General features: G+C 51.8%; 1 protein-coding gene across 1 annotated transcript in view; it reads right to left on the bottom strand.

The window, feature by feature from the left end:
• Positions 1-3,798: 3,798 nt before the first annotated feature.
• SLCO2B1 (solute carrier organic anion transporter family, member 2B1) overlaps positions 3,799-26,359 on the bottom strand; it is a 49,393-nt gene continuing 26,832 nt past the window's right edge. The window contains exons 8-14 of the mRNA XM_012725737.1: positions 20,625-20,727; positions 16,650-17,007; positions 13,802-13,967; positions 7,518-7,681; positions 6,061-6,125; positions 5,633-5,753; positions 3,799-4,900 (exon numbers count right to left, since the gene is read on the bottom strand). Of these exons, the coding sequence (XP_012581191.1) occupies positions 4,720-4,900; positions 5,633-5,753; positions 6,061-6,125; positions 7,518-7,681; positions 13,802-13,967; positions 16,650-17,007; positions 20,625-20,727 (1,158 nt within the window). The 3' untranslated portion in view covers positions 3,799-4,719. The remainder of the gene's footprint in view (positions 4,901-5,632; positions 5,754-6,060; positions 6,126-7,517; positions 7,682-13,801; positions 13,968-16,649; positions 17,008-20,624; positions 20,728-26,359) is intronic.

Genomic DNA, 26,359 nt, shown 5'->3' with positions numbered 1-26,359 from the left:
AAGGCCTGTCAAAGTAGTGGAAATTTCCCAAAGCTGTCAGGAGCTTCTGTAGGCTGAGTCTATCTGTGCACTTCCCTCTCCCCAGACACCGCCTCTAACTTCTCCATCTGGTCCATTCCTACTCATCACACAAGACTCAGATGTCCCCACTTCTGGGTGCCTCTCTCAACGCGGCCCAAGGCCTTCTTCTCCTCTTGATGAGTACACCAGCCTCCTGTCCAAGCTTTTGGTCTCCAACTTCCCCACCCCAAGCCCCCATGGAGCAGCCAGCAGCCATTCTAAAACACAAATCTTGTCATGTCACTTCCTGCTCAAAATAACCAATGGAATAATTCATCAATCAATGCTTCAGGGCCTGACCTTGACCTCAGGAAGACATCCAAAGCTTTCAGCTAGAACTCCAGGCTTGGTCCCCCATGTCTCCAGCCTCAGCTCTCCTGTCTTCTGATCATTCTGCACACTCATGTGCATAAACCCCTCCACTCCTGGTCACTTCCCTCTCTCATGCCTTCTCCTCTGTGCTCATCCTACTATTTCTCATGCTCATTCCCATCTTCTTCATCTGGGGAATTCATGTCTCATCTTTCAGATCTTCTCTGATTTAACCTTTTCTGGGAAGTCTCTTCTTTGGTGGCCTCAGGAATCTTCCTCTTCTTCCCTTCTCTCTAGGACCATTGCTTTTATGACTATTTATTGGCTTGTCTGCTTGCTCTGGGAGTTTCCTATACCTGACACGTGTGTCCTCAGAAGTGCTAGCATGGAACAGTTATGTAGGATTTATTAACTGAATGGGTGGGTGGATGAATGAACGAATGAATGAATGAACGGCAAATGAATCCATTCTTGAACCATCACTTGGCTATCCTCACAACTTCTGTTTCCCAGGGTAAACCCATTTTAACTCAAAAGGGGAAGCAGAGGAAGGGACTTCTCTGAAAAGGAGAAAGAAAATCAATAAAAATGTAAATCTGGTTGAGAAAAAGCTGTCCCTGCTGCCTGTGGGGAGAGATAAGACTGGGTCTGCTGAGTCCTGGCTGACAGTGGAGGAGAGATTAGGGGATGAGCAGAGCTGCAGCCAGGCCAGGGCAAAGAATGTGTCTCCCTTTCATGCCCCACCACCCGCTGTCTTCCCCATGCCACCCCCAGCCCCATGCCGTACGTGCTTATGAAATTCTTCCAGGGACAGGGGCCATATTAGGGAAGAGGGTTGCTTCCCAGACCCCCTCGGTCCCTGGGAAGCCTTCAGGCCTTTACCTGTTCTCCACCACCCCACAGCTGCTTCCAGCCCAGTCTCTTAGTATTAAGGCGAAGGATGTCCTAAAGGAACTCTGCAGAGCCTTGTGGACTCATCCCCTACTCCAGCTTTCTGGACTCTACACCCTACTCCAATGATTGGAAACTACAACTCCCAGCAGTACCTGGGAGAGAACTGCGAGGACCCTAGGGCAGAGCTAGCAGGAATTCTGGGATATTTGGGGGATAAATAGGGCACAATTGCATCTCTCTCCCTCTCTCTTGCTCGGGAAATAGCTTTCCTGACCTCTGTGACTTGGTGTTTTCAGTCAGTCAAGCGGGTAAGGTATTCCAGTTACTTTGTATTCCTCTCTCTTTCCCTGGGTTGTTTCCTTTCCCCTTTTGTAAATAAACCCGTTATTGACCCTTTTGTGTGTACCTGCAGTATAACTGAATTTTGAGCGCACGGGTGAGGCCCCACAGACAGGCGGCCCAGTCCACTCTGGGCTACCCTGTAACATTAGCAGCAACACCTGGAGTCTCCTCGCACCACCATCCTGGGAAGTTGTAAGCACAAGGACTTGTCTCCAACTCAGAGGTTTCCTGGGAAACAAATGCTTGAGTACCAAGATCTCACCCCAGGCCCAGAGAGGGGCTCCACACTGTTCTGTCATTACATGCATCAGTTGGACACCTTGGCCACCACCAATTAAGATTGTTGTTTCCTGTTCCTTCCCTGTCCAACTTCCCTTATGTCCCAAAGTCCTTTTGTGTGGTTGATCTGGCTAAGAGGGAGCTAAGTTGGGGAAAGGTTTAATTTGACTTCATTTGGCTGTATTTATATGGTTTTCCATCAACTCTATGTATAAATAAGTCTCTGCTGGCCACTACTATGTAAGGAACGGCTTCCAGGAATCTGCCTACCTAGCATCCAACTCATCCAGCGATGTGACATCGAGGTGTCTTATCCAGAGGTCGTCTTGCGATATACATGTGTTTTATGTTGCCTGGCGTGAAACTGGCCTTTGAAAAATACTGCCCATTGCGTAATGTATTGTGGAGGCATGTGAAAGAATTAGTTAATAAAAAAGTGTTATACTTTGAAAAAATTGCCTGATGTATTTGTTTTGGTTTTTATTCTCATGTAGGTAGATATTCACTTTCTTAATTTTGTGTTCCACTTCTTAAAGAGAATCCCTCAAATTGTCTAATCTGACAAAAGCTGCACCCCGCTCAGCACCACCACTGCTTCTCTGAGTGATCTCAGGCATTTGTTTTCTCCTCTGTAAGATGTGAGTGGCGGTTTGGACAGGTGAGGCCTCAAGAAGCTCATGATCTTATTCCATTTCTGAAGCCATCACTAAAGGAAGTAGCCCAGCCAAATGAAAATTAGACCAGACTATACAGATAAGGAAAAATGTAATCTACAAGAAATGATGGTAAGCAATGCATCCAGTAAAACTTAAATCTAAATAACTGGAAATAATGCGGTTGTTGCAAACTCTAATACAGTTTATAAGAAAGAATTTTTGTAATAGAAGAGACATCATGCAAAAACAAATTTAATAATAAGCTGCATCTATAATTTCAGATTATTTCCACAAAACCTGGGAAACAGGAGGGAAGGAGAAAGAATATAAACATAGTAACAGCTTCATCTTTTCAGAGAAGCCTTTTAAATTCTTGGCATTGATACATGCAGACTCAGATATTTGTTAAACATTTAAAGGTATCAACCAGAAGAATAAAAAACAGAAACTAGAACTTCTGTACCTCCTCTCTCTCTCAGATGGGATAGCTGCCCCAGCCCAGACCCTAGGAGCTGTTCAGAAGGCAAAAACAAAACAAAACAAACAAACAAAACAAGAGATATGCTCCCCTCCCCCCAGCTGCTCCCTGGGCCCCCGGGCCCAGAATGGACACATAGAACTGGGACAGGGCTGATGGCTTCTGGGTAGTGTCAGGTAGAGCATGTGAAGGCCACAGAGTGGCCAGGAACCTCCCTCAGAGCCTGACACGATTATCCCAGCATTGCAGACCCTAAAAAGAACTGGTCCTTACCAACCCAGAAATCACAGAGCAATTTTTTTAAAATAATATTATTTAAGTAAAGTTTTCTTGTATTTTCTTTTTATTTATGCATACAGAACTGGGGTGCAGGCCTGAGGTGCAGGGGCAGTGTGAGGATTCACCAGAGAGAGAGCGGGGAGCAGAACAGGCAGATCAATGAAGTACACTGCTGAGGGGAGCAGCGGGCAGGTCAGGAGAGGTCTGCCGCGCCATGTGGGTCACCTCCGGGGCTGGGGATCGAACTCATGCTGAAGTGGCTTTAGCTTCTTAGTGCTTTGTGTGCTTTAACCCACTGTGCCACCAGGGAGGGCCCACAGAGCCACCTTTTACTCCCCAAAACATAGTGTCACAAAAACAGACCTTATCTCCATAGCTCCAAGTGACACAGATTGGAGCACTGAAATACTGAAATGAGGGTTTTAGTCACAAAAGTCACAGGGAGGGCCCCCTCTCTCTGGTGAATCCTCTCACTGCCCCTACACCTCTGGCCTGTACCCCAGTTCTGTATGCATAAATAAATAAATCTTTAAAAAAGTCACAGGGAAATCTTGGCAATGTGAGGGTACCAGTGAGGGTATGTGCTAAGTATGCCTGGCCTTTGAAACTAGAAAATGGGTACTGTGTCTCCCTCCCTGACCCCCTAAAGCAGTGAGTAGGCTTTGCTATAACCATGGCTCTGAGAACTGGGATTTCCTGAGTCCTGGGAGTGAGTCTCTGCCCCAACTCACATCAACCCTCAGGAGGGCCCTGCTGGTCCTGGATGTCCTGAGAGTGGGAGACCATCTCCCTTCTCCCCCTGGTTTTCCCCTTAGTACCCAGCTCCACCTCTGCCTGCAGGGGGCGCCAAATGGCCACTTTTGACAGAGGCTGTGTGGGCCCCACCTCCAGGCCTAATGGGCATCAGGGAGCGTTGTGAGTCCATCTGACCATACAGAGGGTCACAGCTGGAGAGAGCCTGAAGCTAGCAAGTCTATTTCCACTGGAAGAGGGGGTGAGTGGAGTTCAAGACGGTGCCCTGAGTGAGCTATAGAGTGGAGCTAGAGCTGATGTGCAGAGTAGCCTGGCTGCTGTTGTCCACGTCCTCACTCCAGGACACCTGGGGGAAAGACACACTGTCCTGCCATGCGGGAAATTCTGGTTTTAGATCAGTCTGGCTCGGAGGGGAAGAGGGTAGATACTCGCTTTAGAAGCCATGGACATAGCAAACGCTTAAGGTTGTTTGTTTTGAATTTCCTTGGTTCAGATGAGCAAATAAAGGCCCAGAGAGGCCCAGCGACTTGCCTGAATTTACCCAACAAGCTAGCAGAAGAACTGGAACTGGAACACAGGACTCCCCAAACCCAGTCCTGGGCCGAGGGCCAGAGTCAGTCCTTGCCATGGCTGCCAGTCTCGGCCAGGGTGGGGCCCCGGGACAGCTCACACTTTGGATTCATCTGGCTTCTGTTCAGGCCCAGATATTAATGACTGCTTCTGCAGGCCAGGCTTGGACATGGTCACCTTGGTCCCCTCCTCTTTGTCTGTCTGCCTCAGAATGACCAAAATCAAGGCAAAGCAGGCTAGGCAGCCGATCTTGAAGAAGAACTGGAGGCCAATAAACCTGGAGAAAGAACAAGGATTCTTGAACTTCAGCCCTCACTGTCAGGACTCGATGTCCATGGGCTGGTGGCAGGTGGTCTCAGCGGTGATCACCATTGTGTGTTGAGATCTTGGAGACAATGGACCTTGGAGACAATGTCCTCACTCACCAAGGCTGATTCTCTATCTGGGACCTTGAAGTGGCAACTCCCTGATCTCAGTCTGGCTAAGAACCCAGGCTCCGGGGCCAGCAAACTCTGACTTCAGGCTCCTATGTGTCCCCCACTGTGCAGAGGGGAGGGTTGAGTCCCAGAAAAGGTAGGGCACTTGGTCAGGAAGACAGACTGGGCCTTCGACCTTGACCTCCTGTGTCGGACAGGGCCTTCCTACTGCACCCCAAATCCCTGCCACTCCCATACTGGACAGCTGCGCCTGCTCTCCCAGGCTCCTCCACGCCAACACATCTTCCTGCAGAGTCTAGAGCTGACAGTGTGAATTCAAGGCTGGACCTAGCCAGAGTGGGCTGTGCGGCCTTGGCCACTAGGCCAAGTCTCTCCTCATCTGTGAGAGGGAAAGGTGCGGTCTAACAGGAGCGGTGGCCCATAGATAACACTGGGTATAGCATCCAGCGCCTGCTAGGTGTTGTTAGTAGACCGCCCCTCCCTGCTGGTGTCCTGCCTGGGATCCTGAGAATATTTCCAGCACCCTTTCCACACCAACTGGCAGCCCGCCCCCGCCCCATCCCCAGTCTTACCGGTTTCGGAGCAGGTCATGGTCATAATAGCGGCAGACGGCCCGACGCCCACAGCTCTGGGCCCAGTGCAAGCAGGTGGTATCAATGGCACTGCCATGGATCACAGGGCTGGGCATCCAGGCTGATCAGGGAAGGGGAGATCAGGGGACAGCGGGCCCTCCATCCCTGCACCTCCTTACTCCCCACAATACACCCCCCACCAGGGACTCTGAACCACCCGGACCTCCTGAGCCCCTCTTTACCCCAGTGTCAGATGCTGCCTCCCTGACTCTGTCCGGCTGCTGCACACCCCCCTCCAGGACACCTGGGTCAAGTTTGTTGCTCCATGGGTCTGGAGACCCAAAGGTGGGACCTGGGTCCACTGCTCCCTGCACCCCCAGCCCGTGTGCTGTGGGGATCTGAACCAGTAGCCCAAGCAGGTTCTTTACCCAAGACTCTCAGGAGCATGAACTGGATCCCCACAGCCAGAGTCTTGTCTTCTTTCTTCACTTCCCTAGCAAGCAGGGACACAGCAGCATGAGGGCCGAGAGGCTTCCAGCCCACGGGGTTCTGATGACCCCTTCTCTCCCAAAACCCTGCGCCGCTCTTCCCCCAGCCTGAAATCCTATGGGTTGGGGCATAGACTTTGTACCCCATTTTCCTCCAACCCACAGAGCCTGCTCCCATGTCGTCCCAGGCACACGCACTGACCATCAGGGCTCCTCCATTAAATTCCCTGCGTTTGTGGTCACAGATGCCTCCGTCCCCCCCACCCCGCCCGCCTTTCCCCAGCCACACCAAATTCTCCTCTTCCTACAATTGGCAAACTGGGAGCTGAGTTCCTCACAGACCAGATCCTCCCTGACCTACCTTTATCCCCATGGCAACCTGAGATGCCGTTTTCTCCCCATCTTACAGATAACCTCCCAGGCTCTGCAGTGCCGCTGCGCTTCACGCGGGAGTCAGCCCTGCAAGGCCTGATGGCGTGCAGGTTCCAGGCTCGTCATCCGGCCCTTGACCCCCACACTCCCATGAGGCAAGTGCACAGTTAGTCCCATTGCGCAGACAGGAAGACCCATGCTTAGGCAGGCTGAGCCTTCCTCGGATCTTTAGGCTGCTGGGCGTCAGAACAGGATTTGGGTGATGTGACCTATATGAGCTCCTCGTCAGGCTGCCTGCTGGGACATCTGATTCCTCTGGCCCTTCTGTGGGCCTCCTGGTCTATGGATGGGCTTTTTGGAAAGTAGGTAGGGAATGAAAGAATCCCAGCAGAAAATCCCAGAAATCGGCATTTTCCCCAAGGGCCCCTTATCCTAGCTCCTCCCCCAGGAGGTGCTGACTTTGGCTTCAGGGGACAATTGTCAGGCCTAGCAGGCACTCCCCAGTCCTGGCCAGAAAGCTCTTGCCCAGAGAGGCGGAGCTCTGCACAGCCTGGGTGATAGCCAGCACTTGAGGAGTGAGTGGATTTGAAGTGACAGACTTCTCAGCCACGCTCTGATGCCTTTGCTTTCTGAACACACTCTCTGTGCCCCCAGCTGCCCAACTGCAGGTGGGTGGGGCTGGGAGTCAGTTCCACCTCCATCTCCTCCAAATTCTGACAGGGAGGCCAGGGCGGCACCTTTGGGGTGGCTGACCCTCTGCTCAGGCTAGAGGGGTCAGTACTTCCCTATCCGGCTCTTGCTAGGAGTCCTGAACTGCCCTGACCTCGGTTTTCTTATCAGTGAAATGAGGAGAAAACATCTCAAGGGGTGGCTGGGGGCAATGAAGGCAGGACAGGGAGGACCTGTTCTATGGCAGGGAACAGGACCCCTGAGTGGGCGTCACCCTCCAGCTTCCTCCTGCAGGGTCCTGCCCTGCCTGTGGTTAGGGCCCTGCGTCTCCCCCAGCTGGGCCTTCCGGGCTTCACCTTAGGATGAGCATGAAGGACGGGGTGTGAGTGATGCTGGCCAGGGCCGCGCTCAGGCTGACCAGCAGCATGAAGGGCAGCACCAGGTGGCTGCAGGCTGAGTCGCAGGATCCACCTGCCACTGGGACATCCTCGGCCACACAGCTGCAGTTGGTGTAGACAACCTGGGAGGGGCGGGGGAGAAGAGCCCTCAGGATCCTCCAAGGACAAGCAGCCGGGTGAGGGCCTGAGGCCCCAGAAGCCCAGGAGAGAGAGGGTGTAAAGCAGCTGGGCCCGAGCTGCCTGGACGCTGGACTCAGGGCGGCAGGCGCATCCGGGAGGAGGCCAGAAACAGGCCGTCTGAGCACAACTGGACTGAGCCCAGGCCGAGGATGTGGGGAGAGGAATGAGAAGAGAAAAGGGAGGGCGCCCAGGAGAGCGTCCCCAACACACACCACACACACTTAGATTCACACTACTCACAGACCTCACACATTCACTCACCACACTAACATCCACCCACTACATACACGCACACCACACTCTTCATTCACTCATACACACTCTCACCACACACGCACACCACACACAACTCACACACACTCATATGCTACATATGCAACTCACTACACACATACCACACACTCACACCACACATATTCATACCACACACACATACCACATTCATACTCACCACACACATGCTCATATATACGCTCACATGCCACACATACTCAGTCTACACACAATCACGTGCCATACACACACTCACCACACACACTCACACATACAATTGCATGCCACACACACGACTCACCACACATACCACACACACTCACACACATACACTCGCATGCCACACATACAACTCACCACACACACATTCACACATACACTCACATGCCATACACACACACCACACACTCACATTCACTTGTGTGCCTCACACACACACACACTCACATACCACACACTCACGTGCATACACTCACATGTCATACACACACTCACATACCACACACACACCACACACTCACGTAGATACACTCGAATGCCCCATGCACGCACTCAACACACACACTCTTACTTTTTCCTGTTGATATCAGAATGTTCCCACTTCCTGACCTTTTGTGTAAGGAATCAAAGCTACAAAGAGTGCTTTGGAAAGGAAACAGAATGTCCAGCTCAGTGTCCCACTTTACTGAGGTCATTTGGGGTGCCAGGCTCATGAGTGGACTCTCAAGGAGAGACATGAGTACAGGACGGGGAGATGCACAGAGCACTTAGGCGGCCTAGGCCAGCAGGCAGGAGGCAAGGAAGGCATCATCAAAGAGGGGTGCTGGATTTGGGTTTTGAGGAGTGAATAGGAGTTCTCCAGGAGGAAAACTGCCATAAGTAGAGGGAGCAGCTAATGAAAGAACCCAGCAAATCTTTCCTTCTACCTAGAACAGACAATATGTATGTCGGTGGGGTGGGGAGGTGAAGGGGTAAGGATGGGCGGTGAGATCTTGCTGAGATCCAGAAAAGTGGACATGAAAGAAGAATCTGGACTTTTGTTTCCAAAATTATGGTGGACCGGGTGCCCTCCTAATCATCCTGCTCAAAATGCTGGATAAAGTTTTGAAAATATTGATTTTCCTGACTCTATCTATGGATCCGAAAGTCAAGTAAAACATGCATTAGTTCTAAGTGAGGTCAGAACCTGGACAGGAGAGCAGAGTCCTGGAACCAGCCCTGGCCCTAAGGTGTTCGCAGAAACTTGTACAAGGGAGCATAAGCTTTCTGACATGTGTGGGGCTGCAGGGCAGAGGACAAGGCCAGCCCTCCTCCTGCCACTCTAAAAGGTCTAATAGGAGCTTCCTCAGAGAAGTGGGATCATAAAATATGAGGAAAAGTTGGCCCCTATTCAAACTGCAAGGACCTGTCCCTGGCTGGCCCAGGTACGTTTGCCGACTGCATGCCCACCCCCTGCTTGGCCTGGAGAGCCTTGCTGGAGCAAGGATTCTTTCAGAAGTGCTGCAGATGGCCAGTGCTCTCAGGCCTCGGCACAGGAGCAAAGCAAAGCCCGAAGCTCAGCCTTTTCTCCTTCTCGCCTTAGACCCGAGTTTCTCCATCTGTGCACCAAAGGCCCTGCAGCCTCCCAGGGAGACAGGAGTTTATGGAGGGGTTTCATCAGTTCTCAGGGAGGCCAGGCTGGTTCTGGGCTGCCAGGACTCTCTGGGTCTCTGGCCTCTGGCGCTGTCAGCCTCAAGCATTTCTCAGTGGGAAAAAGGTTGGGAAGCCCCGAGGTAGATGCTGGGAGTCTTGGGGAGATTTCAGCATGGGAGAGACAGACCTACGGCTGAAGGCTGCTATGGTCACAGCAGGATGGAGGAAGTCGGGGTGCCAGGTGGACAGGCCCAATGAAGAGAGTGGTTGGGCAGTGGAGGAGGAGGAGGAGGAGGAGGAGAAGGAAGGTGGAAAGGAGGGTTTTGAGAGAAGGTTGAGTGGTGGAATGAGGGAGGTGGGGGAGAGAGAGCTCACGCTCTCTGTGGGGGAGGAGGGGCGGTGTAGGGGTGGGGTGGGGGGTCCAGAGTGAGATCTCCATTTTCTGCAAAGCTCCTATGCCTTTGTGTGACCTGCTGGGCACAAAGCATTTCACCCAGCAAAAAAGCAGCTTTGGGATCTTCAACTACTGGTTGAGCGGCCCACTAGGCTGAAGGACAGGTAAGGGACAGGTAAGGAGAGAAATGCTCCAAGGCAAGGTTACTGGAAAGGCTGTCTCCTGGCCCTGATCCTTTTTTGAGGCAGAGGGTGGCTGGGACGATGAGAAGCCTAGAGGGCTGGCTTTGCAGACCTTTCCTTCACACGCATCTGGTCCCACGGCAGGAAGTCCTTCTGAGTGGCTTCAGTCTCGCCAGCTGCCTGGCTCTCACTCTGCAGGGACCCAGCCTCAGCCCTGGGCTCTAGACCCCTCAGCTGTCACTTCTGCCAGTTTCCCCTGTGACTCGCCCATTCACAAATGGCTACTGAGCGCAAGCATGTGGACCTCGGGCACCACTTGCTCAGTGGGCTGAGGAGGCGGACTTGCTGAGAGGATGCCAAGCTGGACGTGCAGGCCCTGTCACGCCAACACAACCTCTGAGGAGGCTGAGCTGGGAAGCCAGGACTCTTGGTTCTAGTCCCAGCTCAGGCTCTAAGACTTTGGGTAACACCCGCTCCCTTCCTGAGCCTCCATTTCCATCTGGATTGTTAAAAATGAGACAAGAGGCCCTCCCTGGTGGCACAGCAGGTCAAAGCACAGCACTGAGAAGCTAAAGCCACTTCGCATGAGTTCGATCCCCGCCTGCCTCAGGGGTGACACATGGTGCGGCAGACCTCTCCGGACCTGCCCCCTGCTCCTCTCAGCAGTGTGCTTCGTCACTGTTCTGCTCCCACTCTGTCTCTGGTGAATCCTCTCACCGCCCCTGCACCTCTGGCCTGTGCCCCAGTTCTGTATGCATAAGTAAATAAATCTTTAAAAAAAAGAGAGACAAGAGGCCCAAAGTGGTGTCCTTTGTACTAGGGTTCAAGTGAGCAAACCCAGACTTAATGCCTAAGCTAATTCTTGAGTCAATCTTCTCAGAAGTGAATCCTTTACCAGGGCAAGCTGGGCTGTCCTGATGGTTCTGTCTGATCCCCAGAGAAAAGGGGCCCTCCTGAAATGGCACTGTTCCTTTTCCTTTTCCCCCTTCAGCCTATGAAAACCTTCCTTTTTGTCTGACCCTTCGGGACGCCTGTCTGCTTGCTAGGTAGGATGCTGTCTGACATGTGAGTTATTTAGCACAGCCATTTTGACCCTTCAGTAGACTCAGCTGGATTTTATTTTTCAAGCGTGTAATACTCACAACAAGAGTGTATATTACTGAGTGCTTAAAACTTTCGTGGGCACTGCGCTAAGTGCTTTCCGCACATTCTGTCAGGTGGCATGGACTTGTTTCCCTTGCTGTTTCCTGAATTTATCCAGGTAAAGTGTCTAATATTTATCAGGCATGTAATACTATCACCCCCATTTGACAGACCAGGAAACAGGCCCAGTGGAAGTCAATTGCACAAGGTAACAGAACCGGTAAGAGGCAGAACAGGAATTTGAACTTGGCCTTAACACTCTGGGGCCCACATCCACAGGAATTCGCTGTCCCTTGGGGTTCTGCTTCAGCTGCCAGGGCCTGGAAACCTCTGAAAGTGGTCTCTGGGAAATCTAACCGGGTCAAGACAGTGAGTGCTAAGAGACCCAAAAGGCTGGGGGTGTGGGTATTTGAAATGCAAACCGTTTACACAGCCCAGAGGGTTCCTGACTGGCTTATGAAATCCCACTGTGGGGGGTGCTTCACTCTGCCCCAGCCCTGGGCCCTAGGTCTCCCCTGGAGGACCATGGGCTTAGATGGACAGAGCCATGTGACAGCAGGGTTCTGTATGACAGAGGGGGATGGAGAGAAGGAGGTGCGGTCACAACAATGCCTGATAACATACCCCCACATACAAGGGGGCCTGTCTGGCCTCAGTGGCCTTTCTAAGATTCACTTCAAAAAGGCTCTGCTTCTGCTTCTGCTGCCCTCTTTTCCCACAGAGAGTTCCATGACAGCAGGGTCCTTTGGCTCTGGGCCCTCAGACCCCAGCACAGGGTCTAGCATAGCAGAGATATGCTATGAAAGTTTGTTGACTGACTAAATGACTGATTAAGTGGACTCATTGTGCTAGTGTCCACTGTTATCCCTGTCTCTTGGACTGAACTCTGCCCATTTTCCTCCACACTGTGGCACTAGGTGTGATCAAATGCAGAGCTGACCCTGGCACTAACCTACTTAAAACCCAGCCATGGCTCCCCATTGCTTCCCTGCTAAAGTTGCCACTTGGTCTGGCATTCAAAGCCTTCCTTCTTGGGTCTTGCTTTCCCACCATGAACACTTATGTTTCTGTTTCAGCAAGTTCGTTGCAGTTTTCTGAAGCACTGTGTGTGTGTGTGTGTGTGTGTGTGTGTGTGTGTGTGGTGCATGCTCTTGCTTCCAGACTCTGCCTCTGTAGTGCCCTGCTCTTTCCTAGTTTGCCTGCTCACCCTTGAAGATCCAAATGTCATATCCTGTGAAGTTTTCTCAGGTCCTACTAAGTGGGATGTTTCTCCTCCCACCCTCGAATGTATTTGTGGGGACCACTTGTCCTGCCTATCAGCACCCCCGAGATTCCCAGCTCTGGTTCAACTCTGTGCTATGGCTTCAGGCGCAGGGCTAGGCCCAGGCTGTCCATGAGAGCTTATTGAGAGGTTAATGTTCTATAGCCAATAATAGAAAGAGACAGAAGGCAGGAAGGAAAGTAGAGGGAGGGAGGGAAGGAGAGTCAGAGTCAGAGAGTGAGAATGTTAGAGGTGAGAGCCGCTCAGACCCTCAAACAGGGGAGGGCTAAGGCCATAGAGATAGAGTGCCACGTCCCCTCCCGCGAGGCCTAAGTGAGAAATCCTTAGAGCGTGGCACGGTCAAGGTACCGGACACATGGGAGGAACACGTGGCCCTCCAGGAATAAAGGAATGGCTGATTCTCGAATGGTCACTGTAACTTTTTGATTTGTTGACACACAATGCACTGAACTAAAGAAATGTTATGAATACTGTGCTTCGTTTCTAATGATACTCTTGATAAGAATGTAACTTCCTCTATTCTCGATACTGATTTACTTCTGAGAAACTCCTTTATAATCTTTAATTCTATTATACCCTCCCACCCTCGAATGTATTTGTGGGGACCACTTGTCCTGCCTATCAGCACCCCTGAGATTCCCAGCTCTGGTTCAACTCTGTGCTATGGCTTCAGGCGCAGGGCTAGGCCCAGGCTGTCCATGAGAGCTTATTGAGAGGTGGTTTGAGAGCTTATACCAGGTGGTTTGTGAAATGAATGGAGAGAGTAATTAAAAGGATTAGAAAGGCATAGGGGATAGATAGGGCATTTGTTTAGCAGCACTGAACCTTGAATACACAGTGGTTTCCTAGGGACCCAAGTTGGTTTCGGGCCCCTGGCAACATCTCGGAAACAAAAAGAAATTAATGTATTACCTGTCATACTTCTATTGAAAGAATCATCGTATCCCTATATTTGCTTGCCAAGAAAAATTGTATAAATGCTCTGCACTCTTAAAAATAAATCACATTCAGATATGCACTCCTAGAAGTCGTGTCTGTCTGTCACTCAGCCTCATCCTTGTCCACCCTGTGCCAGAATTGCCGTCCCTGAAACTTGTCTCCTGCTCCTGCTGCGCTGGTCCACGGCAATAGAGTGGAGGCCTGAGGTGGGACCTACCTGGCTTTTGTCCACAGGCTCCTGGGCCACCCGGCTCCTGCAGCCTGCATAGCAGGGCGTGAGGTACTCCACGTGGTTGTTGAGGTCACAGACCGGGTTAAAGTCATCTGATGAACAGGGGCAGGATTCCATGCAACCTGGAAAGAGCTCCAGGCCTGGCTGTGGCCTGGGGAAAGAAGACCTGCGGGGTTAACCTGGCTCTCCCTCCCTCGGGCCACAAACAGGGGTCACCTCATCCTTCTGCCCAGCTCTCCACCAGTGAGCAATGAGCAGAGATTTCTGTTCCACACAGAGGTGTTTCACTGTCAGGGCTGCCGCAGGGTGGTGAGCCCCTGACACGGGAGGTATGTGAGTGGGGAGACTGGCTGGGCGCTGCAGGGGCTGGCCCAGCGCCTTCTGAGATCCTTTCTGGCCTCCACATCCTATGACTCTCTGAACCACTTCTGCAAACAGTTCTGCTCCCCAAAGCTCCTTGTTGGGGACTGCAGGATAAATTCCTCCCAGAATTCAGCCTCAGCTGCACAAAACCTCTGTCTCGAAGACTTGGATCACTTGCTTTCCTTAGAAAAAGACATTCAACCTGTGCTCAGGGGACCTGATCAGGAGACCTGACTAGCTGTGGGACCTTCGGTGTGTTCCTGCCTCTCTGGCCTCCAGCTTCTCTGCGCCATTTTGCGCCCTCCTTGGCCCTCCTGTGGCCTCACAACCTTGCTGTTCACGCGCCATGCTCTGTTCACAGCATCCAGGGCAGACTGGAGTCCTTTGCTTCCCACTGCGGGCTTGTCCCTGTGTCCCAGGAACGCCCCACTCTAGAGGGGCCAGGGCGAGGTGGGGCAAACGGCAGCAGGATGTCAGAAGAGAGGCTGGGCCTGAGGGGGCAGAGGTGACCCCTGAGACTCAGAGTATGACCTGGCTTCATAGTAGGAGGGAGCGCAACAAACCTCTCAGGAGCTAAGGGCCAACCTACAAGGAGGAGGCCCGAGGGGAAGGCCAAAGTCCTGGCTCTTGGTGAATGAGGGCAGAGGCTGGCAGAGGGATGGGTTTGGAGAGCTTAGTGGAACCTGTACTCCTTGGAGAAGAGAATTAGCAGGGGCTGGAGAGTGGGTAGGGGGGCAGGAGGCAATATGGAGAAGGCGGGAGCCAGAGTGGGGAGGTGGGCAGGGGCCAGGGCAAGTCTACTCCCTTTCTAAGGTGGGGGTCTCCATCCTCCACCAGCACAGTCCCTCTGCCCCCAGGCCCGACAGCACGGTGTCTGCTTCCTGCAGGGAGGAGAACAGTGCAAGCCCTGAGCAGAAGGCTCCTGGTGGTGGTGGTGGTGGGAGGGGGGGTGCCAGGTGGCCTGGCCGTGCTTCGGCACTTCTCGGAGCTGCCCTTGCCAGTAGCTAGAGGGCTGAGTGGGATAGAGCAGGTGGGAGGGGGCCTCTTCGGAACCCTTTGCTCCCATGGGGTGACCCTGGCTCTGGCCTGTGCCCCTCTCAGATGGGCCACCCTGGAGACAATGTCACTGCTTTGAGCCCCACTGTCTTCATCTGTAAAATGGGGATAATGCCAGGATCCACCTGCCAGCTCCCAGAAAGGTGAATACATGGAGGTGTACATGGCGCTGGGCTCACGGGGGACCCTGTTTTCTCCAGCTGTCGTGGTGCTGAAGAATGAGGAATTCTCCTCAATTCTTAGCTGGTCCTAAAAGCCTTCTTCAGCGAATTAGAACCCAGCGCTCTGTGGCCACTTTGCAAGAATACGGGTGAGGACACCCTGTGTGAGGCAGCAGATGAAAGGAGATGAAAGAGAACTAGGGCGTGGAAGCAGGAAGATTTTCCTTCCATTTGCTTTGTAAAAGCTGTGCTCAAATCCCTCCTTGTTACTCTAAGTCATTTCAAGGCTGGTTCCCTCCTCAGATAAGGCCTCCACAGGGGCATGGTGGGAGCCTCCCTGCGGTGACCAGAGCAGGACTGTAGCCAGCAGTCGCCCACCGGGGAAGAGACCAACAAACTGAGCAGTCTGGGCCCTGAGCTAAGGCCCCTACTCTGGCGCCACAGACACACAGGTGTCGGAAGCTGGCACCTGGTGGGGAAAGAGGTGGCCAGGGTAAGAGAGGAATGTAGAAAGTTGGGGGATTCTGGCTGGCAGCATGTTGAGCTAGCCTACATCTGAAGCAGTTCCCAGAAAACATCAAGTCATTCTGGAAGGGGCAGGAATGTAGCTTCCAACATCCTCTCCAAGACAGCTGCTAGGGAAACAGTGTATTTGGTGGGAAAGGGGGCTGATGCCTCAGAGACTTTCCTCCTCAACAGTGGAGGCAGATACTGTTAAAGACTTGGAAAAAGAACTCTGGAATTTTAGGGTCACGGCACAATAGAATTTTAACTTCCAGGCTCTAAATCCAAGCGTCTCCAAGCTGCCCTGGCTAGCCTTCCTGGGCCTTAGGTCCTCTCTGCAGCGTCCCTGACAGGGCACCCCCCAGCCCCTCCTCACAGCCGCCCCCCCACCCCGCCCCCATGCTCCCTAGGGAGGGAAATTGTGCTCCCTTCTGAGCTGGTTCCTCTGCTTGAGAGCAAAGCTGCCCCTCAGATGGAGCTGGGTCCAGCACAGGGCTCAGCAGGCCTCTAGAGACCCCATCCATGAAAGTGCTGCAGCCTTCACCCCACTTAGCTTCAACCCCAACCTGAGCTGCCCAGCCCCGTCTAGTGGTGTCTGACATCTTCACCGGAACCTTCCTTAGGAATTCTCACAGCTCACAATGGAGTCAAGTAAGGAGAGGAGACAGGGCTTGGAGGAGGTGAAATTTGAGGGAGGGAGGGAGGTAGCCAGGGACCAATCCCCTCCCTTCATGCTCATCCCTACTCACCCAGTCTGGGGGGTGATGCCTGCGATCTGGTGTGTTGGACAGCCCATGAAGAAGAGGGGCAGGCTGAGAAGAAGGCACAACAGCGCCCCCAGCAGGCAGAGGAGGGTACAATGCTTGGAACTCAGGTTGAGGCGCTTGGCCAGGACGCCCCCCACCAAAATGCCCAAGATGGACAATGGGATGGTGAGGCAGCCGATGAGCAGGTTGGCGTAGGACGCTGTGACGGAAAACTGGCGCTCCAGGAACTTGGGCAAGAAGGTGGCCATTCCAGCCACCATCGATGACGTGCACACCTGGGACAGGACCACCAGCAGGAAGATGGGGTGGCGCAGAGTCCGCAGGAGCACCTTGGGGAACACTGTTGAGTGGGGAGAAGGTCAAGCTGGCAGGCCAACCACGCCATTCACTTCTGTCCCATCCTGTGCTGTGCGGTTTAAACTCTTCTGTTCTCCCCCTTCCATCCATCCCACCTTGGTCCATCTAATTCTGTTGCATTCCATTCTGTCCCACTACCCTTGACCCTTTTTCATTTAAATCGAATCCATTTCTTTCCTTTCCATTGAGTGAAACTGCTTTTCTTTCCGCTGCATTTCTTTCCATTCAGTTCTATTCAGAACTCAATTCCATGTACATGCCATCGTATGGGATTCTATTTCATTCATCCCATCTCACCTCATTTCTTCTATCTGTCGTATTCACCACCACCCCCCTTTTTTTCTCAGCTTTTTCTAAATCAACCCAGGCTTCCGTCTTCCCAGTGTGGGACAGCCTCCCCATCCTGATCTCCCTCTCCTTTCTTTGTGTCTCCCCCATAACATTTTTTTACCTAACACACTGCATGTTTTACCCATTTGGACACTGTATTGCTCCCCCACGTCTCCCCAAAATATAAGCTTCTAAAAATCAGGGATTTTTGTCTTTCGTGTTAATTGCTAAAACTCCAGAGCCCAGGGTATAGTAGACACCCAGAAAGTATTTACAGAATGAATGAAGGATGAATGAATGGATTATCATGTGATCAGATATCAAAATATTGAGACAGAATCTGACCTCCAGGATAAGCGAGACCTGAGTGGGCTGGGCAGCGGCCTGGGGGTCAGCCAAGAGGAGGAACCTGAAGAGCAGGAGCACTGGGAGGCAGACTGGAAAGGAAAAGGAACCCCTCAGGGCACAACAGAGGCCAAAGCATAAACGTGACTGCTCTGGGGTTGACAACGTCTCCAAACTTCTGCTTACTCTGAAAAGTGTGGCTCGTTGACAGGTTTCCCTCGTAAATCTCAAAAATAACCCTAAAAATAAAGGGTAAGTCTCAGCCCTGGGGTGAAGGACTTCACTGGCAGCAGCAGCCAAGGTGTGTCCAAGAATGTTGTCACATGCACGACCCTCTGTCCACTAACAAGAGGAAGCGATGCTCCTGGCTGCAGGTGAGACTGGAGTTAGACACAAGGTCTAGGGGCGAGGGGGCAAAGGCCTTTCTGGGAAGAGGCATCAGAGGAGCAAACCATTTGCTACCCAGGGGTGGAGGGAGAGATGGCTGGGGTTGCTATGGGCTGGGCAGGCGCCCTTTTGTTCCTGTAGCAGTAAGGCCTATGTCATGGGAGATTTCTGTTTGCCTTCCGAGCATGCCTAAGATAACTGGCTCCCCAGTTCCCTGGACTAGGTCAGAAGTTGTTTTCCTTAGAAGCCAGAAAATGTCCAGGCAGGGTGGGAGGGAGCTGTGGCTTTGGGACTTCCCTCCTTCTAGTCCCAGGTCTGTCTCTTGTCTCCAGGCCGTCGCTACACATGCCACACTTCAGCCAGCATCTGAACTGGGGAGGTGTGATGCTGGTCTTCACCCCAGGCGCCAGCCTCCTTCCTTCCATGAGCTGGTCCAAGCTAACAGGTGCCCTCGTCGTGCAGGTGGGCTCAGGATGTGGCAGGGACCCACCCGAGTGCACCTAGGGAGGCCAGGACAAGGCCTGGAATTGCCTGGAGTGTCTTGGCTCCTGAGCCCACTACTCTGGGTTTTTGTGCCTCACTCCAGAGGGCTCCGTCTCCACCCCTTCTCCTGTGCTAGTCACGGTCACGGCGGTGGACTTTGCTTCTGTCCCCCTTTCAGCATGTCTCTAGAACCAATGGAAAATTTCTGGAGGTCAGGGATATGCCGTTCACTTAGGAAAGGTGACCTGAAGGGACTCTCCAGCTCAGAGGCCGCTGAGCATAATGTCGCTGCCATCAGACAAGTCAGGGCCTCTCGAGACCCAGAGACTAAGTCTCCCTCATCAGGTGGGGTCTTCCTGCACCTCAGAGGCCAGGTGACCTTCAGATGGGACACTTGCCCTCTCAGTTTGGGAACTCATGCTTCTTCCCATTTGTCATGCAGCTTCCACTTCCAGCTCAATGACAATGTCTCCCTCATCAGACAGGGCCCTCCCTGAGAACAGAGACTGGATCTCCCCCCATCAAATACCACCTCCCGCCCAGCTCAGAGACTACGTTGCCTTCAGATAAGGGCTTTCCCTGGCTCAGGGACTCTTCCAGCGGACAAACCATGGCTCCTCCTCGCTCTGACCCCCTCGTATCCCAGGTAGTCAAGGCTAAGCCTCAGGGTCATGTGGCCCTTCGCAGCTCAGCAGAAAGCCCTCAGGACCAGTGGCCAGTCCCGAGGGCTTTGTTCTCCTCTAGGCTCATATAGAAGCTAAAATCACCAGAGACAGTCTGGTCTAGGACACCCGCTCCAGGATCCCATTTCCAGAGGGCCTCACTTCCCTCTGGGCAAGAGCCAAAGCCATGATTAATAAACTCTCCCATGGAGCAGTGTGCAGGGTGTTCCAACAGAAGGGTGAACTCAGGTTAGGGTCTCTAGGCCCAGCCCCTTGGAGTTCAAATCCACTTACCCTGTTCCTGGGGTTACTTGAGAACTGGGGGAGAGGGTTGTGTGGTGGAAGAGGGGCTTGGATTCCTGGTATCCTAACATCAAGTTTTAGGAAGCTGTTCTCCCAAACTGGGCCTAGTTAACTTCCTGTTGCAAAAGTCCTCAGTAGGGTGAAGGGGGTCGTGGGAAGGTGTCAAGCAAACCCTTTGGTTATCACTCTCCTAACAGAATAATATTAGCAGGGCAGGACTGGTAACTGAAATAATAATTGTGCCTTATATAAGTAAGGTTTTTAAAAAAATAGTTTATAAAGGCTTTCCATTCATCATCTCACTCTATTCTCCTAATAGTCCTTGAGAGAAGCAGAACAAGGATTATTGACCCAATCTTTCAGATGAGGATTCGGGAAGGAAAGTAACTTCTATATGGCTGTACGCTAGTCAATGCAGAGCTCCATGCCAGGCCTTTGATTTGTTGTTCAGGGTCCTATAAAATCTGGCTCCCAGCAGATTTTGCTCTCTCAAAGCTCATGGGATCCAGGTCTTTAGCAGGACAACCTGGCTGCCACATGAGCTCTGGATACCGACCAGAGTGACATGGATCTTAGGCTTTTGAATCGAACCCTCACTGTAAGATAGGAGAGCTGAGGCCCAAAGAGGAGCAGGGACTCAGGACAAGACCAACCTTCTGGCCTTGGGCCCAAGGCTCTCTCCACCCAGGCCACAGTCTAGGACATTAATAAATATTTACTGAGAGCCTTCTGTTTGCACGCTCAGTGGCAGCAGTAGAGAAGAAGGGTTATAGATGAGCCAGCACAGGCCCCGTCTTCAAAAGCTCACTGAGGGGAGGGCTGGACAAGTATTTGGTATAGATCTGAGCTGCTATAGTGAGAGCTTCAAGGAGGAGGAGAGATGGCACTTGAATTTGGCCTATAGGGATAAGGAAGATTTTGCTGGTAGCAACAGAAAATTATGTTCCAGGCAGGGGGGATCATATGAACAAAGACAGGGAGAGTGTGTGGTGCCCAGGAGGGTCCTGGGGTGTGAGAGACAGTGGAGAAAGGCAGGAAGAGGTGGTGCCCCATGCCATACCACCCACTAGTCTGGTCTGAACTCACTTACCTTTGATGAACTGGATCACAGTCAGGTCTGGCTCCATCTGGGCGAAACCATCTTGCTTCTGTGGGGATTCCCGAGGGCTCTGCTGGGAGGGAGTGTCCTCAGCCTGAGACACACAACCAAGCACCATCAGTTGGCTGCCAGACATTCAGCTTAGGGATGGACTCTCATCTCATCCCTACACAGACCAACAGTATTGCAACTGCTCTTGGCCTTAGGGATACTTACCAAGTGGTTTTAAAAGAATGAATGAAATTCCAATGGATGAACTTTGTGCTCAGTATCGTTAACATTACTGTGAAAATGACCATTACCACTACCAATATCATTATTTCTGTCACCTTAACTCTCACCATCCTTCATATCGCCACTGTTAGGAACACTGGCCGGTATTGCCAATGCTTTTTTATGTTATCACTATCAGCAAAATCATCATCCTTATCACTGTTTCCTCACCCTTTAGAATAAACAGCATTCTAATAAGGATCATTATCAACCTCAGAGCTCTCTGGTGACCTAGGGGCTAAGTCTCAGCATTAGCACCGCTGTGTCATAAGTTCGATCCCCAGCCAGGGAGGTGACCCACATGGCACAGCAGACCTCTCCTGTCTCATCCTTACAGTGCATTTCAGTAGATCCACCAATTCTGCTCCCCACTCTGTCTCTGGTGAAGCCTTTCCCCCCCCCTCCAACCCCAACACACACACCTCTGGTCTATACCTCAGTTCTATGCAAGGGGAAAAAAAATCACTGATCTCTCAATCAATGTCTCTAACTTCATAATTATCCTGGCCCAGGTCACCTTGTATATTAGTTTCTTGTCCATAAATATAACCTAGATGAGATCAGAGACACACTTTTATGTTTCCCTGAAGATAAATTTTTTTCTGCAGACTTCTGTGCTGTAGATAAGGCATGTTGGACAGGTTGATGGCAAGGAATGGAGACTGACAGGACCAGCAATACACCAGGGGCAGTGACACTTCTGAAGACCCTTCCCACACCAAACATTAGGTAACTTCACCTTGCTGTCCCCTCAGGGAGACAGTGTATTTGGAGGTGCTAGTTCTACCGACTCCTTGTTTATCACAAGAAAATAAGCACATGCCTTTGTGCACCTCGTCTTGACAGTGTCTTTTTCTTTTTTAAGATTTATTTATTTATTCATACAGAACTGGGGTACAGACCAGAGATGCGGAGGGTGAGAGGATTCACCAGGGACAGAGTGGGGAGCAGAACAGGCAGATCAACACAGTACACTGCTGAGGGGAGCAGCGGGCGGGTCAGGAGAGGTCTGCCACACCATGTGGATCTCCCCCGGGGCAGGCGGGGATCGAACTCATGCAGAAGTGGCTTTAGCTTCTCAGTGCGGTGCTTTAAGCCGCTGCGCCACCAGGGAGGGCCCTTGACAGTGTCTTTTACTTGGTCCAGACTCCCGCCGGAGAACGTAGCCCCTGAGTTGGCTTACACTACCACTGGCTTCCTCCACCAGTGTCACCAGCCTCTCTCAGAGGTTACCCCCAGGCCACCATCTTGGTACTCTATCACTTGTGGCTGAGTTACTAGGAGAGACACCAAGGGTAGGAGCACCCAGTGAGCTGTGCCTTCCAGGAGGCTGGTCCAGTTAGGAGCTATAAATGGATCCGGCTGTGGCACAGGCTGTGACTTCAAGGGAGCAGGTTCAGGGGAGGCAAGGGGCGACGGACCCCTCTCCCCGTTGTGGAGGGTCAGGCCTCCCACTCAGAGGGTTGTTCAGCTCTGTAGTCACACTGTGAGGAAGCTGTGCACACCAGCATACCTCCTTTTATTTGGCTGTACCTGGGGGAAGGCGGCCTAGTGCAACAGAGACGTGTTTTATCCCCAGAAAGAGGAAGACTTGAGGGGACATACCTATAGGTCTTTGAGAGTCAAAAAGAAGGAAATTATCAGCCCTGTGACTAATGCTTAACTCATACAAACCTCAGAGCAACTATCTCAAGTAGGTATCATTCTGATCTTATTACACAGGGCCTGACGTGAACACAGAGAAATGAAGCAGCTTGCCCAGTACACACATGTGTGAACCCAGAGAGCTTGACTCCAGGGTCCATACGCACTTAGCAGGCTCATCCTGGGGAAGGAGGAAGGGTGTTCCACTTTCTTCAGAGGTAATATATAACACTTGCACGTGGTACTACTGATACCGTGATCAAAGGCCATCTTTTTTCCTGCCCCACCAGTAAGAATTCCTAATTCTTTTATTTACCCTTGTTAAATAGCCTTTCTTCCTTGAACAATCTTATCTTCTTTCATTCTGAGAAGAAGAGAATGTTCCTCAGAAGATAGTAAGGAAATTGTTCAATGGGGTGCCCACCTGAATATCCCCAGAAATCTCCAGATGGCTGCACCAAAATGACATGCAGGCCCATCTCCCTTTTTACTCCTTTGCATAAATACCCCTGCACCCTACCAAAGAGGAGGACCGTGGCCCTTCAGACAGGAATCTGCTGTCCTCCTCAGTTTGTTGACAATTTAAATTGCTGTCCTTCTCCACAAATTCTGTTTCTTTTTATTATCTGAGGGAAACCGAGACCAGCATTCAATACTATTACTGTGCACATTTCTTAGAAAAGCAAACAGAGACTTGGAGAAGTTGCAGCTGGCACCAGATTATTCAAATATCAGTGATCAGAGGGGAATGATTTTTTTTTTAAAGATTTATTTATTTATTCGTACAAAACTGGGGTACAGGCCAGAGATGCGGAGGGTGAGAGAATTCACCAGAGACAGAGTGGGGTGCAGAACAGGCAGATTGACGAAGTACACTGCTGAGGGGAGCAGCGGGCGGGCCAGGAGAGGTCTGCCACGCCATGTGGTCACCTCCGGGGCAGGTGGGGATCGAACTCATGTGGAAGTAGCTTTTGATTCTTAGTACAGTGCTTTATAGTACAGTGCTTTAACCCACTGCGCCACCAGGGAGGGTCCCAGAGGGGAATGATTTTACCACATCTTTCTATGCAAACTAAGGCCAGTATCAGCAGCCACAAATTCCCTGGAGGAGGGCTGAAGCTCACTCTCAGAGCAAGACTGCCCTGGGAGGAAGTGGGGGCTCCTGAGGTGTGTAAGCAGAGGCCTGCTTCCTGCTGGCCTGGGGTGCTGCATTCGGTGAGTGAGGACCAGCGGAATTGGCTTCGTCCCAATTCTGATCTGGATTCTCTGGTTCTGCCTCTTGCCTACCCAGAGAGCCTCTGAGAGGTCCTTACAGGTCTCACCTCTGGTTGGTATCTGAAGGATATTTTTCTTTCCTTACCCATCTCTTTTTTTTTTTTTTTTTTTTTGAAGGGGCAGAACCTCATTGAGGCAAATTCTGCATATCTCCACATTTCAGAACATATGCTACCACCTCAGGGGTACTGGGTTTCCAAGCCTCACCCTGACAAAAAAAATTCATTCAAACATCAATGCATGTGTGTTTGCCTTCTGGACTTCTTGCTTTTTCTCTCTTTTTTATGCTGGCAGGCAGCAGGCTCTGGGTTTCTGGCTTCGGGGGGCGTTTGAGGCAGGGTAGAAAGCAATTGCAAGACTTTCCCTCCTGGCTTTTGTCTTCAAAGCTTGTGTTCATGAGAAGACTACACAAGGTATTGTGGGGGGGATGAGGAGAGAGGGAGGCTCTGAGAACAAGGGGAAGGGGGTTTGGCATCCTCCTGTCCTGCAATTAAAAACTGGAGCAAGGCCCTCCCTGTTGGCGCAGTGGGTTAAAGCACGGCACTACAAAACTAAAGCCACTTCTGCATGAGTTCGATCCCCGCCCCGGAGGTGACCCACATGGTGCGGCAGACCTCTCCTGACCGCCCGCTGCTCCCCTTAGCAGTGTACTTCATCAGTCGGCCTGTTCTGCTCCCCACTCTGTCTCTGGTGAATCCTCTCACCGCCCCAGCACCTCTGGCAGGTACCCCAGTTCTGTATGCATAAATAAATAAATCTTTAAAAAAAGAAAAAAAACTGGGCTAGGAAGGAAGTGAGCAGTCTGTAGGACACGAGCTCACAGCTGTTGAGCCCAAGGAAACAGCTCACCTCCATGGGGCAGGCTGCAGGCTGACCTACGAGGTCAGCCCCCATGTCCACACCAAGCTCCTCTGCTCCACACATGGGTCAGGAGAGACTGACCCTGATGCATGGGTGGGCAGGGGACCTCCCCAGTGCCTGGGCATCCTTTAAAGCCTCAGGACCTTTGCTTCGCCTGGGTGGGGGCAATTCTGAGAAGGCTGAGGTTGAGTGACTTGCTGTTCCAGCAGGACGGGCATTCAGAGTAGAGGGAAATTGATTTTCAGAGAAAATGAAGCATATTTTACACATGCTGGAGTCTGAGTCAAACGTCGTTTGGTCTCTCCCCTGCTGGACTCTGAGCTCTGCAAGAGCAGAGATCTTGTTTACCTTGTTCTCTGTTGAAACTCTATGGCCTAGCACAGGGCCTGGGGTGAAATAATGGATATTAGATAAATATCTATGACAAGGACGAGGGTAGGAGATGGTTCCATCGGCAGTGGGTATCGCTAATAACAAGCTCTTGGAAGGAAAGTGAGACTATCACAGGAGGTGCTATCATGCCACAAGCGCTCTTAGATTGTACTGGCTCAGAGGGGGCAGAGGGGGCCCCCGAAGCCCTGGGCCCAGCAGAATGGAGACTCTGGGCATGCCAGGCTGCTGGCGGGTGGGCCAGTGGCTCTGGGTGCAGGAGGAGCCTGTTCTAGCTTCACGGCAGAGGAAGGAGACGTACATTTCACCTAGGAGCAGACAAGTTTCCAGGTTAGGCAGTTTGCTCAACTCACACATCTACAATTAATACCTGAGCTCCAGCTTGCCTGAGCAGAAAATTCCTGCTTTATTCACTAAGCTCTGGGCATCAGGGGCCAGGACATAGGACTGGAAGAACTAGGAGGCACCTGTGTGGCTTGAGGTGAAAGGACCTGAAATCCTGCCATTTGAGGCTTGTTTCCTGGGTGAGGCAACAGGAATCTATCACTCATTTACTCCTGAAAGCTGCACTGTGTGAGGCTGCAGGACGAGCCCCAGGGCCACTGTACACTGGGAATGTGGCCAGGCTAAACCAGGGTCGGCCATCATGGGTTGTGAAGACTTACTCAAGAAAAGCTCTCATTAATATTTGTATTTATATGCTACAATAAGTCTGTTTTGGTCCAGTGGGTTAAATAAAATATATAATTAGGTTAGCGTATTTTGAATGTGGGTACTAGGGGACTTTGACTTACACACATGGCCCACCTGTGTCTTTGTGACCTGCTGACAAAGGCAATTCGAGGTCTCCTCGCTTCTCACTTAGTCCGGCCAAGCCAGGGGAGAGCAATCTGGGTGGGGACAGGGTGCTGGGCTCCAGGCCAGGGACCCCACAGGGGTGCTGTCCCAGGAAGGGAAGCAGGGAGCACTGGAGGACTGATAGTTTCCAGGGTGGAGAGGTTGTTTGTTTGTTTGTTTGTTTGTTTGAGATCAGGGAGGGAGAGGTCCACCCAGGAGTCAGCACAATTTTATGAGTTCCTGATTGGGGTTCATCTGCTTATGCAAACAGTAAAAACAACCGCGTCTCAGCTGCTGCCACACGTACCACCCCAGGCGGTTAACACCGTACTTTCACATCTACCATGTCCTTTAATTTCCAGGGGAGACTGGTGCAGGAGTTGTGGGCTTGCCCCGCTCTCTGGAGGTAGACCCTTGCTGTTTGGTATCATTGCATAGGTTATTTT

Source organism: Condylura cristata, unplaced genomic scaffold (assembly GCF_000260355.1).
Source record: "Condylura cristata isolate star-nosed mole 26May11 unplaced genomic scaffold, ConCri1.0 scaffold00015, whole genome shotgun sequence".
Taxonomy (NCBI): Eukaryota; Metazoa; Chordata; class Mammalia; order Eulipotyphla; family Talpidae; genus Condylura; species Condylura cristata.
This window is presented reverse-complemented; position numbering and strand designations above follow the sequence as displayed.